The sequence below is a fragment of the Balaenoptera acutorostrata genome, chromosome 6 (assembly GCF_949987535.1).
Source record: "Balaenoptera acutorostrata chromosome 6, mBalAcu1.1, whole genome shotgun sequence".
Taxonomy (NCBI): Eukaryota; Metazoa; Chordata; class Mammalia; order Artiodactyla; family Balaenopteridae; genus Balaenoptera; species Balaenoptera acutorostrata.
The window spans coordinates 76,363,205-76,382,110 of record NC_080069.1 but is presented as its reverse complement, the minus strand read 5'-3'; the positions used below and the strand labels follow the sequence as shown (position 1 = coordinate 76,382,110).

Below are 18,906 nucleotides of genomic sequence, written 5' to 3'. Positions count from 1 at the left end.
TGAAATTGAGTAGCTTATCAGTGGCTGCACTTTCCTACTTCTCATGGCCTGAGTAATTTTCCAGTGTTTCCTCCATTCTTCTCTTTGATTTTCATGTAAAATATTGAGTGTTCTTTTTTCCCTTGGGCCCAGTGATAAACGCTAGACACACCACTTAGAATCTTTGGTCTGGGGAAGAGTTGTAATCCTTGCTACTCCTGTGGTCCCTGGGGAGCTAGTTAGAAATGCAAAACCTCAAGTCCCACCTCATACCTACTGAATCAGAACCTGCATTTTTGAGGTCCCCTGGGTGAGTTTTGCATGTTAAAGTTTGAGAAGCACAGCTCAACCTAGAGTTTCCAGTGTAACAGTAGCTTTAATAATGGGTTAGGTGAGTGGTTAATTACTAGATAACTAATTCTGACTCCCAGTCACTCACCTTCCCTGGGTCTCAGTGTCCTCATCTGTAAAGCAGAAGAACTGAAATAGAGTATTTCTAGTTCCCATGATTGCTAAGATATTTCTAAACTCCCTTTTATTTCTAAGATTGTAACTACATCATAGCCAGTACTGAAAGGCTTATCCAAAATCGTAGGTCAGACCAAACATGATCCCTCCACTCAAAGGTCTTGCAAATGGGGAGATAAAACTGACACATACAAGAAACAGCCGGAAAAAAATATATATTAGACTGGGTTTGACTGAGAGTTATATTGAGTCAACATGAGCTTGCATTCCAAGGAGCAGTCAGTAAGAGCCTTTGAAAGACAAGAATGATTTATGTAGATGAAAGGAGAGGGACTGGGTTTTCTAGGACTTGGGGAATAACATTAGCCAAATACAGAGAGAAGTGGGGAAACGCCTCTTAAATAAGTAGGGTAAGGCCAAATTGTGGGGACCATGACAGGCAGAATGGGAGTTTATGTATGATGTAACTATTTGAATTGAGAAATAATAGGATCAAAAAGGAATTGGGGAAAGAAATCTGCCTGTTGGTGTCTCATTGAGAACACAGGGTTAGAGGAGCCAGTAGGACTGTTGCCACAACCCAAAATGACATCCTAGTAAAGAGCATTCTTATTTATTCTTAAAATAGCAGCTGAAGCAATAGAAGGAAAGGCCTGGATGAGAGCACCATTTGAGAAATGGATCGTTAGGACTCGCAGACTGCTTGGTTGTAAGTGAAGGAAAAGGAAAAGTAAGGAGAGAGGAGGTATTTATGTTTTTGAGGTCAAGAGCAAGGACGTGGAGTCAGACAGACCTGGGGTGTGAATTCTGTCATCACCACTTAATAGCTGTTGAACTTACTGTTCTTTCCTGTCCCCCATAAATGTGGATGCCACCAACCTCGTAATTGGGAGGAGTCCATGAAATGATGCATGTAAAGCACACAGTACGTATGTACCTGGAACACAAGGGATTTGATTGTAGGTTTGGGGTTTTTTCTCAGTAGTTAAGAAATTGAGAGTAGAGAGAAATATGCATGGAGAGCGTATGAGCAACATGACCTTACACAGGCCAGACACTGAATACCTCTGTTTCTTCCTCTGTAAGACAGAGAACCAGGGACAAGGTGATCTAAGGTCATTTATTCATTCCCCCACTGGAGCACTTATTAGCTGAGTAAGAAGTGTTTCGTGATCACCAGCAAGCTTTTCTTCGTTTCCTAGCTAGGAAAAAGATAAAGCTAGTTCAAAAGGAATTTTAACATATTCACTAGATTCGTTGGTCACTTTACAGTGAACTGCTCACATGATCAGTAAATTGGGTTCCTTATTGGTAAGTTGTAACTTTAGAAGCCCCAAAGGGAATTATTTACCAAGTGAGACTTATTCCTAAAAATGCATTAGGATTATTATTACTAATTACTATAAATAATGGAACTCCATAATATGTTATTTTTAAATATTTTTTATTTATTTATTTATTTAATTAATTTTATTTTGGCTGTGCCAGGTCTTAGTTGCGACGTGTGCAATATCTTCATTGCTGGCACGTGGGATCTTTAGTTGCGGCATGCGGGCTTCTTAGTTGTGGCATGTGAACTCTTAGTTGCAGCATGCAAGTGGGATCTAGTTCCCCAACCAGGGATTGAACCCAAGCCCTCTGCATTGGGAGCGTGGAGTCTTACCCACCAGATCACAGGAAAGTCCCCATAATATGTTATTTAGCTAGGTTACACATACTAAAATTATTACACATTCTCTGTAGTGATTAAGTATGATTCCCATATCTCTTCACATTGAGTTAATTAATAATGTATGTGTGTCTGTTCCCAGACACTACCTGTGGCTCAGAATCTCACATTATTTACCTGGCTAAATGAAACGTGCAGGTGGGGTTGCTCAATGAGGCATCTTGAAGTTCCAAAAGCCATAATCACACTACTTTTCTTGTTTTTCAAAACATTTTACTGTTCTCAAGTAAGCCTTCTGTAATCATTGGGACTACAGCTTTACAGTTCTTCAGAAATTTTAGGAACTACTATCTAGGCTTGCAAGGGGCATGTAATTTTAGAAGGATTTTTATACTTTAGATGTTTTTCTATATTTCGAAATGTAATTTATATCTCACCTTAGAAGAATATGGATTCTTATTTAGTTGGGGTTTTTTGAAGGAATAAGAAAGTGATACTGAAATAAAGTTATTGAATAATTTGAGAAGCAGTTTCTTAGCCTCTCCCACAATGAACATTCCTGGTTTGGAAGCCTTGTGAGTCTCAGTTCTAGTTTATTTTACTAAATATCCCTTTCTAGAATTATTCAAAATGGTATAAATTTAATCTAGTAAAGCTACCAAATTTTAACATAAATTTAGCATAAATTCAGTGTACAGGCACAGAAAACATTTTATTCTTTTATTTTATAGTGTTCATTATATAGATAGCTTTCTTATAAACAGTCACTCAATGAGATAATTAATATAACAATAGATAATTTTAAAAGCTTTTAAGAAACCCTTGTGTTTGCTTCCACCACTGCAGTACCCTCTCTCCAGCCCCAAGGCTCCTTGCATGACACAAAAGCACATGTTGTTGAAGATTTCTGCTGATAGATATCTGAAAGTTCTTGCCCTCTACATGAGAGTTTGTGTACAAAATATGCAGTTTCCCACATTGTAAACTCTAGTTAAATTCTATTGATATAAGTGATGTAATTCTTTTTTTTTAACATCTTTATTGGAGTGTAATTGCTTTACAATGTTGTGTTAGTTTCTGCTGTACAACAAAGTGAATCAGCTATATGTATACAGATATCCCCATATCCCCTCCCTCTTGCGCCACCCTCCCACCCTCCATATCCCACCCCTCTAGGTGGTCACAAAGCACCGAGCTGATCTCCCTGTGCTATGCAGCTGCTTCCCACTAGCTATTATATCACTTATTTTATACACTACCAAATGTAAAATAAGTGTTATAATTCTTTTGATATAATGTACTTAGCTAAAATTGCCAACCTTTACTGTTTCCATTCTGGAATTGATTTTTGCTGAGTAGATTAAGTCAATATAGAACCAGCTTGTTAGATTCTAACACTTCTTTGGATTTCTAGTATATGTATATGGGAAACTTTAGCTCTTTTGTATTTCTTGATTATGCAGCTTAATTTATCAAGCTACTTTAATATTTTGTATGTTTGTGCCTCACATTTCTGCTAAATATATTTAAAATATACTTTAACAAAAGAATTGACATATAATTTTTAAGGTTTTTGCAACAGTGGGGTCTCCCCGATCCAAAAAATATTACAATAAATTGTCATCTCCTGCATAACCTTTTTTATTTATACATCCAAAAGCATATGTTTGTATGATTACATGCAAGTCTGTTCTTTTTGTGGTTATGTAACTTCAACATTAATACTTCACAAATTCCAAATTAAAACTTTTCTCTGCCACACAATATATAGACTTTAGAATGCTTTGACTCTAATTACTACTCCCGAATTTATATGCTATATTATCCAGTGCTTTAGTTCTATCCCTTTCCACCATGTATTAGACACTATTATCATTTTATATTTTACAACCAGTGCTTTTTAAGATTTACCCTGTATGTGCTAATATCTTTGTTTACCATTCTTTCTTGTATCTCAGCTCATCCATCTGGGATCATGTAACTTCTGCCTGCTACATATATCTTAAAATTTCCTTCAGTGAAGTCTGCTAGAAGTAAACTCTCAGTTTTGGTAGTCTAAAAATGTCTATAATATGCTCTCATTTTGGAAAGATATTTTTGCTGAATTCTACACTGACAGACAATTTCTCTTTGCAAATCGAAGACACTGTTCTGGCATCCATTGTTGCTGTTGAAAGTAAGCCATCAGTCTAATGACTGTTTCTTTGTAGGTAATCTGTCTTTTTTTCTAGCTCCTTTTGAAGGCTTTTCCCCCTACCCTTTGGTGTTCTCTATGAGGTATCTGTGTGTGGGGTTTCTTTTTATTTATCTTGCTTGAGATTCATTGAGCTTCTTGAATCTGAGAATTAGTATCTTTTAGTAATTCTGAGAAATTCCCAACCAATATCTCTTCAAGTATTGCCTCTTCCACATTATCTCTTTTATTTCTATCTAGAATTCTGATTACATCCTCTAAAATTCTCAAATTTTCTTCTATGTTTTCAATTCCTCTATTTTTCTAGGCTGCATCTGGCTTATTTCTCTGGATCTGTAGTTAACATGTCTGATCTGTAGTTTCATTTATCCCCTGTATTTTTTATTTAAATTGTTATATTTTAATTTCTAGAAGTTCTGTTTTTTACTGTTTTTCAAATGTATGTGATCATTTTTTATAATCACTTGTTCTTTATTCATATGTTCAACTTTCTCATTTATGTTTTTTAACATATTAAATGTAGGTATTTTATATTCTCTGTCTGAGCATTTCAGTATCTTTGAGGATCTTATTCTGCTACCCATTGTGTCTTTTGGTTCTCATTCATGTTGCTTTACTTCCTTTTGTAATTTGTGATTTTATTTTTTTACAATGAAATGCTTATTTTCCCATGGGAATTATTTGAGACCTGGGTTGATGATGTATTCCTCCACAGAGAATTTGCATTTGCTTCTGACAGTTATCTGGAGCCATTACCCCACCAGAACCACCTTATATTAAATACTCTGATGTTTCTCAAACCACACTGAGAGTGTGAATGTGGACCAGAACCTGTATGAGGACCCACTTTTGTTTATAAATAACCAGAGGAGAATTTTTTTTTCCCATCTGCTGAGAGTCAAGGTTGAGGCAGGCAAGTTTCCTTGCTCTATTCTTCTGACCATCAGCCTTATTTATCTTTCTTCCTTACACTTGAGAGTGGAGCCCTTTGAAGTATCCCCGCTTTATGTGGGGTCTCTCCTTAGGCACTTAGGCACCCCCATACTGCATTAAGCTACCAAAGCAGCTGCTCATGGTCTTCCAGGATTCAGGAGAAAGCCTCAAGGCCAAAGCTTGCTTTGGTATTTCCTTACCTCCTGAGATTCCAGCTTCCACTTTGTTTAGGTATCTGAATATTCTCTCTTTTCATGCCAGCTCAGCAATACATTTCAAAAGGCTTTCAAGTGCATTTGCCCAGTATTCCAGTTGTTTCCAGCTAGAAATGAAATGTTTATATAATTAAAGACCTAAATGAGTATGTATATATATATATATAGTTATAGTTATATAAATGTTTATCATTATATGTATTTATAGCATTTTATTTATATATACTTATCATAACTTTATTTCCAGTTGCATCTGGTAATACCTTGATATCTGCTATGCACTTCAATTTTTTTCAACTATTCTACAAAAATAATTGGAATGACTTTTGTCACTTTTCTTTGAAAGATAAAACATTTGGTATGCAGGTATTTTTAGATTTAAATAAATATAATCAGCTGTTACCGTATTTTAAAATTCTTGTTACATTATGTAGAACTGTAGAATTTTCAAAACCTCTCAAAATAATAAAGCCACAGAAACAGTCATGTCTAGGTCCAGTTGGTATAGAGGGATTATTTATATTGAAAATGTTAGCAACATTTGAACTGTTGCACAAATTTTAAGGTTGGTAAAATATAAATACGATTTCCTCTGAGCAAAGAACCCATCCCAGGGAAAGTTGTGTTTACACTGCATTTTAGAAAGTTAAATAATTTAAAAATTTGTAGTCATTCAGAATTTCAAGAAAACCTTTTAAAATGGTGAATCCCTTTGTCTAGAAGGCTCTTTTGGTAAATCAATTGATTTGCCCCTTTTAAAAAATCTAGTTGTTATAAGACGTTTTCTTCAAGTAACTATACATATTATTGCAATCAGTAAAGATAAGCAGTCAGCCCTGCCCTGTCTCCCTAATCAATGGTCGTCCTTCTTCTAGTACGTACGAGTATCTTTCGATACAAAACCTGATCTCCTCCTACACCTGATGACCAAGGAATGGCAGTTGGAGCTTCCCAAGCTTCTCATCTCAGTTCATGGGGGCCTACAGAACTTTGAACTCCAGCCAAAACTCAAGCAAGTCTTTGGGAAAGGTCTCATCAAAGCAGCCATGACAACTGGAGCATGGATATTCACTGGAGGTGTTAACACAGGTAATTGGAAGTGGGACAGAGAAGGACAACATAAGGCCACGAGAATGTTGTGACTAAGATCATTTTCCCCTGAGGTTAAATATATTTACATTCCCCCACCTCATCCCCTACACCTGTGTGTCCACACCTGCTGGTTATTGCTCCTTTCACTGAGTCTCTCTCCTTCCTCTACCTAAATGATAACTGTACTGTCATTTCTCAACCAAGAAGAATTATTTACACTTAAGAAACAGATTGGGATATTTAATACCTGACTCTACAGAATTTATAAACACAACTAATGGAATTTCACAGGATACTTTCAATACCTCAAGTTGCCAAATAGGCATCCAGTAATTTTTTAAAGAATAACTTTTGCTCTAAATTGGAGACTCTGTTCTTTAAGTGATTTTAAGTTTGATGCAAATAGCTTTAGATTTTGCAGAATGCCCTTTCCATCTGGCGTGACAGCAAAGTCTGGAGTAATATGTGTTTATTATTTAAAGTATTTCATTGAATCAACTGCACCAACAGAAGACACACTCCACTCTGAACTCCAAGCGGTCTTTTCTACCTGCCAAATGAGTTTCTATATTGTGATCCAGGCAAGCTGTCAAATCAATTCTTACAAACCCACTTAGAGTTAAGTGCTTATCTGCAGAACATTATGAATGTGCAGCAGATAATGGAATGGATGCTGTAAATGTTTTGATATATTTCCCCAGCCTGAGTCAGAAGTGCCAATTGGAAGAGACAGGTAATGCTGCAGTAAATTAATTCAGACTTGTTTCAAGACTCAAAGTCTGCGCATGTGGACACATTTGAAGTTAGTGGGACATGCTGAACATAACCCTGGACCAACTAGTTTTAAATAAAATGTTATCTCAATGTTGTTTATTCATTTGTTTGTAGTTTAGGTGATGTTTGAGTGAGACCTGCACTCAGAATTCTCCTCCATACCTAGAAGTTGGGAACATTCAGCTCACAACAATGTAGGTTCATTTACACAGCGAAATCTGCATATTGCCCGTGCCCGTCGTTGTCATGTGAAACCCTGACTCAGTCTGTGTAGTGACATGATCTTAGAATGACCTGCTTAGCCAGCTCTTTACTGTTTACTTTGTGGCGATCAAATATCTACAGAGCAGTTTTCTTCCGTGGCTGTTCAGGCTTTAAGCTCCAACTTTCACTCACAGTTTAACAGGCATCATTTGCCTATAATTATTCAGTCTTTCGCTTTCCTGGCATAACCTGCATCTCCTGTGGAGATCAACTCAAAGATTTCTAAAAGAAATGCTTACCAATCTTCTGTTTGGGGGAACTTGGAACATTGTTTATTGTTTTTCTTCTTCTGTGAAATGCATCCAATATCAGAAGAAGAATTAACAGCGTAAATGTTGTAAACCAAAGAGTTCACCTCTGCCTCTCTCCAGGCATAGTGTTCAATCCAACACGCTAAGTGAGGTTTTTTGAGTGTTCTATTGAACGCTCAGCTTGGGTAAAAAGGTGAAGGTGGAATTGTGGCAGATGGAGGGAGGGGCTACCATGAAGTTACCTTCTTGTCCAGGACTGGACCCCAAATGAGTTTTGCATATAAATAGGAAAAAACTTAACACTAATATTCACACCTTTACTCTTTTTTTTTTTTTTTTCAAACATCTTTATTGAAGTATAATTGCCTTACAATAGTGTGTTAGCATCTGCTTTATAACAAAGTGAATCTGTTATACATATACAATATGTTCCCATTTCTCTTCCCTCCTGCATCTCCCTCCCTCCCACCCTCCCCATCCCACCCCTCTAGGTGGTCACAAAGCACCGAGCTGATCTCCCTGTGCTATGCGGCTGCTTCCCACTAGCTATCTATTTTACATTTGGTAGTGTATATATGTCCATGACACTCTCTTACCCTGTCACATCTCACCCCACCCCCTCCCCATATCCTCAAGTCCATTCTCTAGTAGGTCTGTGTCTTTATTCCCGTCTTGCCACTAGGTTCTTCATGGCCTTTTTTTTTTTTTTTTCCCTTAGATTCCATATATATGTGTTAGCATACTGTATTTGTTTTTCTCTTTCTGACTTACTTCACTCTGTATGACAGACTCTAACTCCATCCACCTCATTACAAATACCTCCATTTCATTTCTTTTTATGGCTGAGTAATATTCCATTGTATATATGTGCCACATCTTCTTTATCCATTCATCTGTCGATGGACATTTAGGTTGCTTCCATGTCCTGGCTATTGTAAATAGAGCTGCAATGAACATTTTGGTACATGACTCTTTTTGACCTATGGTTTTCTCAGGGTATATGCCCAGTAGTGGGATTGCTGGGTCGTATGGTAGTTCTATTTGTAGTTTTTTAAGGAACCTCCATACTGTTCTCCATAGTGGCTGTATCAATTTACATTCCCACCAACAGTGCAAGAGTGTTCCCTTTCCTCCACACCCTCTCCAGCATTTATTGTTTCTAGATTTTTTGATGATGGCCATTCTGACCGGTGTGAGATGATATCTCATTGTAGTTTTGATTTGCATTTCTCTAATGATTAATGATGTTGAGCATTCTTTCATGTGTCTGTAGGCCACCTGTATATCTTCTTTGGAGAAATGTCTATTTAGATCTTCTGCCCATTTTTGGATTGGGTTGTTCGTTTTTTTTTGTTATTGAGTTGCATGAGCTGCTTGTAAATCTTGGAGATTAATCCTTTGTCAGTTGCTTCATTTGCAAATATTTTCTCCCATTCTGAGGGTTGTCTTTTGGTCTTGTTTATGGTTTCCTTTGCTGTGCAAAAGCTTTTCAGTTTCATTAGGTCCCATTTGTTTATTTGTGTTCTTATTTCCATTTCTCTGGGAGCTGGGTCAAAAAGAATCTTGCTGTGATGTATGTCATAGAGTGTTCTGCCTATGTTTTCCTCTAAGAGTTTGATAGCGTCTGCCCTTACACTTAGGTCTTTAATCCATTTTGAGTTTATTTTTGTGCATGGTGTCAGGGAGTGTTCTAATTTCATACTTTTACATGTTCCTGTCCAATTTTCCCAGCACCACTTATTGAAGAGGCTGTCTTTTCTCCACTGTATATGCTTGCCTCCTTTATCAAAGATAAGTTGACCATATGTGTGTGGGTTTATCTCTGGGCTTTCTATCCTGTTCCATTGATCTATATTTCTGTTTTTGTGCCAATACCAAACTGTCTTGATTACTGAAGCTTTGTAATATAGTCTGAAGTCAGGGAGCCTGATTCCCCCAGCTCCATTTTTCGTTCTCAAGATTGCTTTGGCTATTCGGGGTCTTTTGTGTTTCCATACAAATTGTGAAATTTTTTGTTCTAGTTCTGTGAAAAATGCCAGTGGTAGTTTGATAGGGATTGCATTGAATCTGTAGATTGCTTTGGGTAGTAGAGACATTTTCACAATGTTGATTCTTCCAATCCAGGAACATGGTATATCTCTCCATCTATTTGTATCATCTTTAATTTCTTTCATCAGTGTCTTATAATTTTCTGCATACAGGTCTTTTGTCTCCTTAGGTAGGTTTATTCCTAGATATTTTATTCTTTTTGTTGCAATGGTAAATGGGAGTGTTTTCTTAATTTCACTTTCAGATTTTTCGTCATTAGTGTATAGAAATGCAAGAGATTTCTGTGCATTAATTTTGTATCCTGCTACTTTACCAAATTCATTGATTAGCTCTAGGAGTTTTCTGGTAGCATCTTTAGGATTCTCTATGTATAGTATCATGTCATCTGCAAATAGTGACAGCTTTACTTCTTCTTTTCCGATTTGGATTCCTTTTATTTCTTTGTCTTCTCTGATTGCTGTGGCTAGGACTTCCAGAACTATGTTGAATAATAGTGGTGAGAGTGGGCAACCTTGTCTTGTTCCTGATCTTAGTGGAAATGGTTTCAGTTTTTCACCATTGAGGACAATGTTGGCTGTGGGTTTGTCATATATGGCCTTTATTATGTTGAGGAAAGTTCCCTCTATGCCTACTTTCTGCAGGGCTTTTATCATAAATGGGTGTTGAATTTTGTCAAAAGCTTTCTCTGCATCTATTGAGATGATCATATGGTTTTTCTCCTTCAATTTGTTAATATGGTGTATCACATTGATTGATTTGCGTATATTGAAGAATCCTTGCATTCCTGGGATAAACCCCACTTGATCATGGTGTATGATCCTTTTAATGTGCTGTTGGATTCTGTTTGCTAGTATTTTGTTGAGGATTTTTGCATCTATGTTCATCAGTGATATTGGCCTGTAGTTTTCTTTCTTTGTGACATCTTTGTCTGGTTTTGGTATCAGGGTGATGGTGGCCTCGTAGAATGAGTTGGGGAGTGTTCCTCCCTCTGCAATATTTTGGAAGAGTTTGAGAAGGATAGGTGTTAGCTCTTCTCTAAATGTTTGATAGAATTCGCCTGTGAAGCCATCTGGTCCTGGGCTTTTGTTTGTTGGAAGGTTTTTAATCACAGTTTCAATTTCAGTGCTTGTGATTGGTCTGTTCATATTTTCTATTTCTTCCTGGTTCAGTCTCGGCAGTTTGTGCATTTCTAAGAATCTGTCCATTTCTTCCAGGTTGTCCATTTTATTGGCATATAGTTGCTTGTAGTAATCTCTCATGATCTTTTGTATTTCTGCAGTGTCAGTGGTTACTTCTCCTTTTTCATTTCTAATTCTATTGATCTGAGTCTTCTCCCTTTTTCTCTTGATGAGTCTGGCTAATGGTTTATCAATTTTGTTTATCTTCTCAAAGAACCAGCTTTTAGTTTCATTGATTTTTGCTATTGTTTCCTTCATTTCTTTTTCATTTATTTCTGACCTGATCTTTATAATTTCTTTCCTTCTGCTGGCTTTGGGGTTTTTTTGTTCTTCTTTCTCTAATTGCTTTAGGTGCAAGGTTAGGTTGTTTATTCGAGATGTTGCCTGTTTCTTGAGGTAGGCTTGTATTGCTATAAACTTCCCTCTTAGCACTGCTTTTGCTGTGTCCCATAGGTTTTGGGTCGTCGTGTCTCCATTGTCATTTGTTTCTAGGTATTTTTTGATTTCCCCTTTGATTTCTTCAGTAATCACTTCGTTATTAAGTAATGTATTGTGTAGCCTCCATGTGTTTGTATTTTTTACAGATCTTTTCCTGTAATTGATATCTAGTCTCATAGCGTTGTGGTCGGAAAAGATACTTGATACGATTTCAATTTTCTTAAATTTACCAAGGCTTGATTTGTGACCCAAGATATGATCTATCCTGGAGAATGTTCCATGAGCACTTGAGAAAAATGTGTATTCTGTTGTTTTTGGGTGGAATGTCCTATAAATATCAATTAAGTCCATATTGTTTAATGTATCATTTAAAGCTTGTGTTTCCTTATTTATTTTCATTTTGGATGATCTGTCCATTGGTGAAAGTGGGGTGTTAAAGTCCCCTACTATGATTGTGTTGCTGTCAATTTCCCCTTTCATGGCTGTTAGTATTTGCCTTATGTATTGAGGTGCTCCTATGTTGGGTGCATAAATATTTACAATTGTTATACCTTCCTCTTGGATCGATCCCTTGATCATTATATAGTGTCCTTCTTTGTCTCTTGTAATAGTCTTTATTTTAAAGTCTATTTTGTCTGATATGAGAATTGCTACTCCAGCTTTCTTTTGATTTCCATTTGCATGGAATATCTTTTTCCATCCCCTCACTTTCAGTCTGTATGTGTCCCTAGGTCTGAAGTGGGTCTCTTGTAGACAGCATATGTATGGGTCTTGTTTTTGTATCCATTCAGCCAGCCTGTGTCTTTTGGTGGGAGCATTTAATCCATTTACATTCAAGGTAATTATCGATATGTATGTTCCTATTCCCATTTTCTTAAATGTATTGGGTTTGTTATTGTAGGTGTTTTCCTTCTCTTGTGTTTCTTGCCTAGAGAATTTCCTTTAGCATTTGTTGTAAAGCTGGTTTGGTGGTGCTGAAGTCTCTCAGCTTTTGCTTGTCTGTAAAGGTTTTAATTTCTCCATCGAATCTGAATGAGATCCTTGCTGGGTAGAGTAATCTTGGTTGTAGGTTTTTCTCCTTCATCACTTTAAGTATATCCTGCCACTCCCTTCTGGCTTGCAGAGTTTCTGCTGAGAGATCAGATGTTAACCTTATGGGGATTCCCTTGTGTGTTATTTGTTGTTTTTCCCTTGCTGCCTTTAATATGTTTTCCTTATATTTAATTTTTGACAGTTTGATTAATATGTGTCTTGGCGTGTTCCTCCTTGGGTTTATCCTGTATGGGACTCTCTGTGCTTCCAGGACTTGATTAACTATTTCCTTTCCCATATTAGGGAAGTTTTCAACTATAATCTCTTCAAAAATTTTCTCAGTCCCTTTCTTTTTCTCTTCTTCTTCTGGTACCCCTATAATTCGAATGTTGGCACGTTTAATGTTGTCCCAGAGGTCCCTGAGACTGTCCTCAGTTCTTTTCATTCTTTTTTCTTTATCCTGCTCTGTAGTAGTTATTTCCACCATTTTATCTTCCAGGTCACTTATCCTTTCTTCTGCCTCAGTTATTCTACTATTGATCCCATCTAGAGTATTTTTAATTTCATTTATTGTGTTTTTCATCATTGCTTGGTTCCTCTTTAGTTCTTCTACATCCTTGTTAAATGTTTCTTGCATTTTGTCTATTCTGTTTCCAAGATTTTGGATCATCCTTACTATCAGTATTCTGAATTCTTTTTCAGGTAGACTACCTATTTCCTCTTCATTTGTTAAGTCCAGTGTGTTTTGAGCCTGCTCCTTCATCTGCTGTGTGTTTTTCTGTCGTCTCATTTTGCCTATCTTACTGTGTTTGGGGTCTCCTTTTCACAGGCTGCAGGTTCATAGTTCCCGTTGTTTTTGGTATCTGTCCCCAGTGGCTAAGGTTGGTTTGGTGGGTTGTGTAGGCTTCCTGGTGGAGGGAACTAGTGCCTGAGTTCTGGTGGATGAGGCTAGATCTTGTCTTTCTGGTGGGCACGTCCACGTCTGGTGGTGTATTTTGTGGTGTCTGTGGCCTTATTATGATTTTAGGCAGCCTCTCTGCCAATGGATGGGGTTGTGTTCCTGTCTAGCTAGTTGTTTGGCATAGGATGTCCAGCACTGTAGCTTGCTGGTCGTCGAGTGAAGCTGGGTCTTGATGTTGAGATGGAGATCTCTGGGAGATTTTTGCCGTTTGGTATTACGTGGAGCTGGGAGGTCTCTTGTGGACCAGTGTTCTGAAGTTGGCTCTCCCACCTCAGAGGCACGGCCCTGATGCCTGGCTGGAGCACCAAGAGCCTTTCGTCCACACGGCTCAGAGTAAAAGGGAGAAAAAATAGAAAGAAAGAAAGAAAGAGGCTATAATATAGTGAAGTAAAATAAAGCTATTGTAAAGCAAAGCTATACAGACAAAATCTCACCCAGAAGCATATACATATACACTCACAAAAAAAAGGAAAAGGGGAAGAATTAATATCTCCTGCTCCCAGAGTCCACCTCCTGAACTTGGGCTGATTCGTTGTCTGTTCAGGTATTCAACAGATGCAGGCACATCAAGTTGTTTGTGGAGTTTTAATCCGCTGCTTCTGAGGCTGCTGGGAGAGATTCCCCCTTCTCTTCCCTGTTCGCACAGCTCCTGGGGTTCAGCTTTGGATTTGGACCCGCCTCTGCGTGTAGGTCGCCTGAGGGCGTCTGTTCCCCGCCCAGACAGGACGGGGTTAAAGGAGCAGCTGCTTCGGGGGCTCTGGCTCACTCAGGCGGGGGGAGGGAGGGGTACGGAGGAGGCGGGGCGAGCCTGCGGCGGCCGAGGCCGGCGTGACGTTGCACCAGCGCGAGGCGCGCAGTGCGTTCTCCCGGGGATGTTGTCCCCGGATCCCGGGACCCTGGCAGTGGCGGGCTGCACAGGCTCCCGGGAGGGGAGGTGTGGAGAGTGACCTGTGCTCACACACAGGCTTTTTGGAGGCGGCAGCAGCAGCCCCAGCGTCTCACGCCCGTCTCTGGGGTCCGCGCTGATCGCCGTGGCTTGCGCCCTTCTCTGGAGTTCGTTTAGGCGGCGCTCTGAATCCCCTCTCCTTGCCCGCCGCGAAACAAAGAGGCAAGAAAAAGTCTCTTGCCTCTTCGGCAGCTGCAGACTTTTTCCCGGACTTCTTCCGGGCTAGCTGTGGTGCGCTAACCCCTTCAGGCTGTGTTCACGCCGCCAGCCCCAGTCCTCTCCCTGCGATCCGACCGCAGCCCGAGCCTCAGCTCCCAGCCCCGCCCGCCCCGGCGGGGGAGCAGACAAGCCTCTCGGGCTGGTGAGCGCCGCTCGGCGCCGAGCCTCTGTGCGGGAGTCTCTCCGATTTTCCCTCTGCGCCCCTGTTGCTGTGGGATCCGCGCTGATAGCCGCGGCTTGCGCCCTTCTCTGGAGTTCGTTTAGGCGGCGCTCTGAATCCCCTCTCCTTGCCCGCCGCGAAACAAAGAGGCAAGAAAAAGTCTCTTGCCTCTTCGGCAGCTGCAGACTTTTTCCCCGGACTCCCTCCCGGCTAGCTGTGGTGCGCTAACCCCTTCAGGCTGTGTTCACGCTGCCAGCCCCAGTCCTCTCCCTGCCATCCGACCGAAGCCCGAGCCTCAGCTCCCAGCCCCGCCCGCCCCGGCGGCTAAGCAGACAAGCCTCTCGGGCTGGTGAGTGCTGCTCGGCGCCGAGCCTCTGTGCGGGAACCTCTCCGCTTTGCCCTCCGCACCTCTGTGGCTGCGCTCTCCTCCGTGGCTCTGAAGCTTCCCCCCTCCGCCCCCCGCAGTCTCCGCCCGCGAAGGGGCTCCTAGTGCGTGGAAACCTTTCCTCCTTCACGGCTCCCTCCCACTGGTGCAGGTGCCGTCCCTATTCTTTTGTCTCTGTTATTTCTTTTTTCTTTTGCCCTACCCAAGTACGGGGGGAGTTTCTTGCCTTTTTGGAGGTCGGACGTTTTCTGCCAGCGTTCAGTGGGTGTACTGTAGGAGCAGTTCCACGTGTAGGTGTATTTCTACTGTATCTGTGGGAAGGAATGTGATCTCCGCGTCTTACTCTTCCGCCATCTTCTCTATCCACACCTTTACTCTTGTATTTGGTTTTCTTTATCAGTACTTTCTCTTAGAAGATCCATAGATGAGTTAGTAAGTGAAATTGATATTCTTGCCAACGCTCCCAGCACAACTCAGCATGGATTAGTGGCTATTTACACTACTCTGTTGTTTGATTTTTTTTAAAGGAGGCTCTTTCTGTTTGAGCTTAGGAATATTTCAGAATTGAGTTGTTCACACATGTCTGTTGTCTCCTGTGATTAAATTGCCTGGTGTGTTTTGTGTGCTTAGTTAGTCCCGTGCCCAGTTCCTGAGCCCTCACTCTGTGCTGGCACCTGAAGAGAGTGAGCCGCTGATCTCCAGCCTTCCCCTCAGTGAGTTTACTCTGAGCAGAGACATCCTCATATGTGGTTATGAGCCAAAGAAGAATATGTTCAGTGACATATTGAACTATTCAAAATATACAAACTGCAACCCTGTTCAAATGGAGAAGAAATCAAATCCAACTCAGCTTTCATATAGGAGATGGAACTAGGTGTGAGTTTTTCCTTGAAGAATGGGTGGAATTTTCCTTAAAGTATAAATGGAAACATCTTTTCTTAGAGAATGTATTTTATATCTTCTATAAAAATGATCACTTGAGAGAGAAGTTACAAGATTAGAAATTATATCTTCTTTAAATGGTTTATTAAAAGATAAAAGGTAGTTCCCTACCATCTTGTAAACTGAATTTTCTCACTCTTAACTATGGTGAGGAAAGGCGTGGTGATGGGAAGGCCACTATGACAGAAGAGGAAAATAATTAGAATGATGTCTAAAAAGGTGTATTTATGTATTTTTAACATAAATTTTCCACAGAATATGTCAACATTTTCTTTACAAGCAGGGTCTCCACATTATGTGTCCATAAATAAGGTGAAATCAAGATTAACAGAATCTGAGCTAAGTAATTACTCTGTTTGCTGACCCTAACTCATACACAAACTGTGGTATAGATTTAATATAATATTATTTATGATGTTTTTTATAGGATATTGTCATGTTATTAGTTCTTAGTCATACTAACACATCATTATACTTATAATACAAGAAAAGATTCTCTAAGTTTAAAGTATTGTATTTATTCTTTTTTTTTGAATGAAGTTTTATTATTATCATTATTTTGGCCACGCGGCTTACGCGATCTTAGTTCCCTGACCAGGGATCGAACCCATGGCCCTTGCAGTGGAAGTGCAGAGTCCTAACCACTGGACCACCAGGGAAGTCCCTGTATTTATTCTTTTTATAGATATTGTATACATCTGTTTTTCATATGAGATAGAATAAGAAATGTATTACTAGAGTTCATATACAAGTCCAGCAGATGTATCTGGCATTAGAGCTGCAAGTTTATGTTCTCTCCTGAACACGTGTAGTTCGTATAGAAATATGTCAAAACTTTATATTCAGTGCATTTAATCTTAGGAAAAACAGTTACCGCAATTTCCTTTAGATCAATGGAAAGTAATTGCTTTAAAAGGCAAGAGTAATACTTCTCTTTTTCCTCTTAGGTGTTATTCGTCATGTTGGAGATGCCTTGAAGGACCATGCATCTAAGTCTCGAGGGAAGATATGTACCATAGGTATCGCCCCTTGGGGAATTGTGGAAAACCAGGAGGACCTGATTGGAAGAGATGTAAGTCCTGGGAGCTCCCTGTATGTGACTTCTCATAGAGGCGATATCAAAAGAGTAAAATAAAATTAGAATTCAAACTATGCATACTGGATTACTCTGTCAGTCCCCACCTCCCAAAATGAAACTGATGTTAGGAATAGTTATGGGAGACTGTTTATTTTCCAGTATCTATCTGTGTGAACTCCATGTCAACTCTTAGGATTAGGAAAGGTCCTAAGTAAGACTTATCAACTACCCTCTTGGTTTGAATCAAGCAATGGTTTTTTATCACCCATCAAATTTTGCAAGTGCTCTTGGCACAGTTATGTTAAGATTAATTAACAACATGAATTCATTGACTGATACATAAAATGAGAACTTCCCTCACCCCAGGTCTCCAGCTTCTTTATTTGAGTGCCCTTCACCTAGGACAGGAGGCTACAGAGGGAGATTCTTTCCATTCAAACTTGTGGCTTCCCTGGTTGGCCTTTCTTTTGCTAAATGCTTGGGTGAGGAGTGAGCATAGTTGGGATCTTTATTTCCTGCTCTGGAACTACTCAGAAGCCCTTGACCAAACTCAGCAGGTTGTCAGCCTCTCTTTCCTGTTCTGATGTCCGAAGCCACACACTGACCAATCAATCAACAGTTTTGCCAGAGATAATTTGGTCCTATTTCTTCTGAGTCACTGTCTTATTTCCAGGGTCTCTTTTTCGTTTGTTTAAAACCACAAACGGGTCATTCCGCACCTCCCTTCTAGGGTTTTTCTCTCCTACTAACAACCAGACTTTTTCCCCTATGTAATACTTTCCAAAATTCCACTGGTATGAGTTAAACTATGTACACAGATTGCCATGCATTATTTACTTCTTTTGTCCCCAATAATTTTAGCAATTAATTATTTATCAATGCTTCTCTATATCAGATCAATACAATCCTCCATTCCCAATCAAGACCTGCCATAGAGTAATAAATGTGTTTCGCAGTTCTTTCTAAGTAACATGAAGTCTGTCTGAGTTAAAAAAAAAAAAAAAAAAAAAAAAATTTTTTTTTTTAATCAAAGAGGTTGAGAAGTAACTGGTCCTAAACTGCTTCTTCTATTGTGTTGCAGTATAATGAAACCATCTTATTTCAGTGCAACACAGTATGTGCAATTTTTTAAAATGCAATGCAAAATACTTTGAATTTAAAAATCAAAGATCATGAAATGGAAGCAGTAAATAAACACTCTTTGAATCCTTCAGAACTTTATTTAAGTGATAAATAACTTTATTTTAAGTGATAAGAAATGTCCATATCTCTGCTACCAAATTACATGTAGAAACATGAATTTATCCAGAATACGTAGAATAAGGAATGAGATAGTTTTATCAGTGTAATATTCTCTTAACTAAAATGTACTTGCTGTTTTGTATCATACAAAAATTGAATATCTCAAGTGAAATATCTTTGAAATATCTATGTGAAAATGTCCAGCAGGACAGTGAGAAAGATCTGGTTACCCACTTAGATTCAGAAGGTGTCTGCATATAGATGATAATTAAAGCCACTGCAGTGGATGGATCACTACATACAGCAGAGTATGTAGAGTGATGAAAAGGAGGGCCTGATGATATCCCGGATCCTGGTGATAGCCAATATTTAATGGTTGAGCAGAGGAAAAGCAGCCTGCAAAGGAGAGCAGAGGAAAAGCAGCCTGCGAAGGAGAC

General features: G+C 39.3%; 1 protein-coding gene across 12 annotated transcripts in view; it reads left to right on the top strand.

Annotated features, from left to right (window-relative positions):
* The window catches only part of TRPM3 (transient receptor potential cation channel subfamily M member 3), a 526,465-nt gene that overhangs the window by 270,246 nt on the left and 237,313 nt on the right, over window positions 1-18,906 (top strand). For all 12 annotated transcript variants that reach the window (XM_007182257.2, XM_028166547.2, XM_028166549.2 and 9 more), the window contains exons 4-5: window positions 6,334-6,547; window positions 17,097-17,221. In XM_007182257.2, the coding sequence (XP_007182319.1) occupies window positions 6,334-6,547; window positions 17,097-17,221 (339 nt within the window). The remainder of the gene's footprint in view (window positions 1-6,333; window positions 6,548-17,096; window positions 17,222-18,906) is intronic.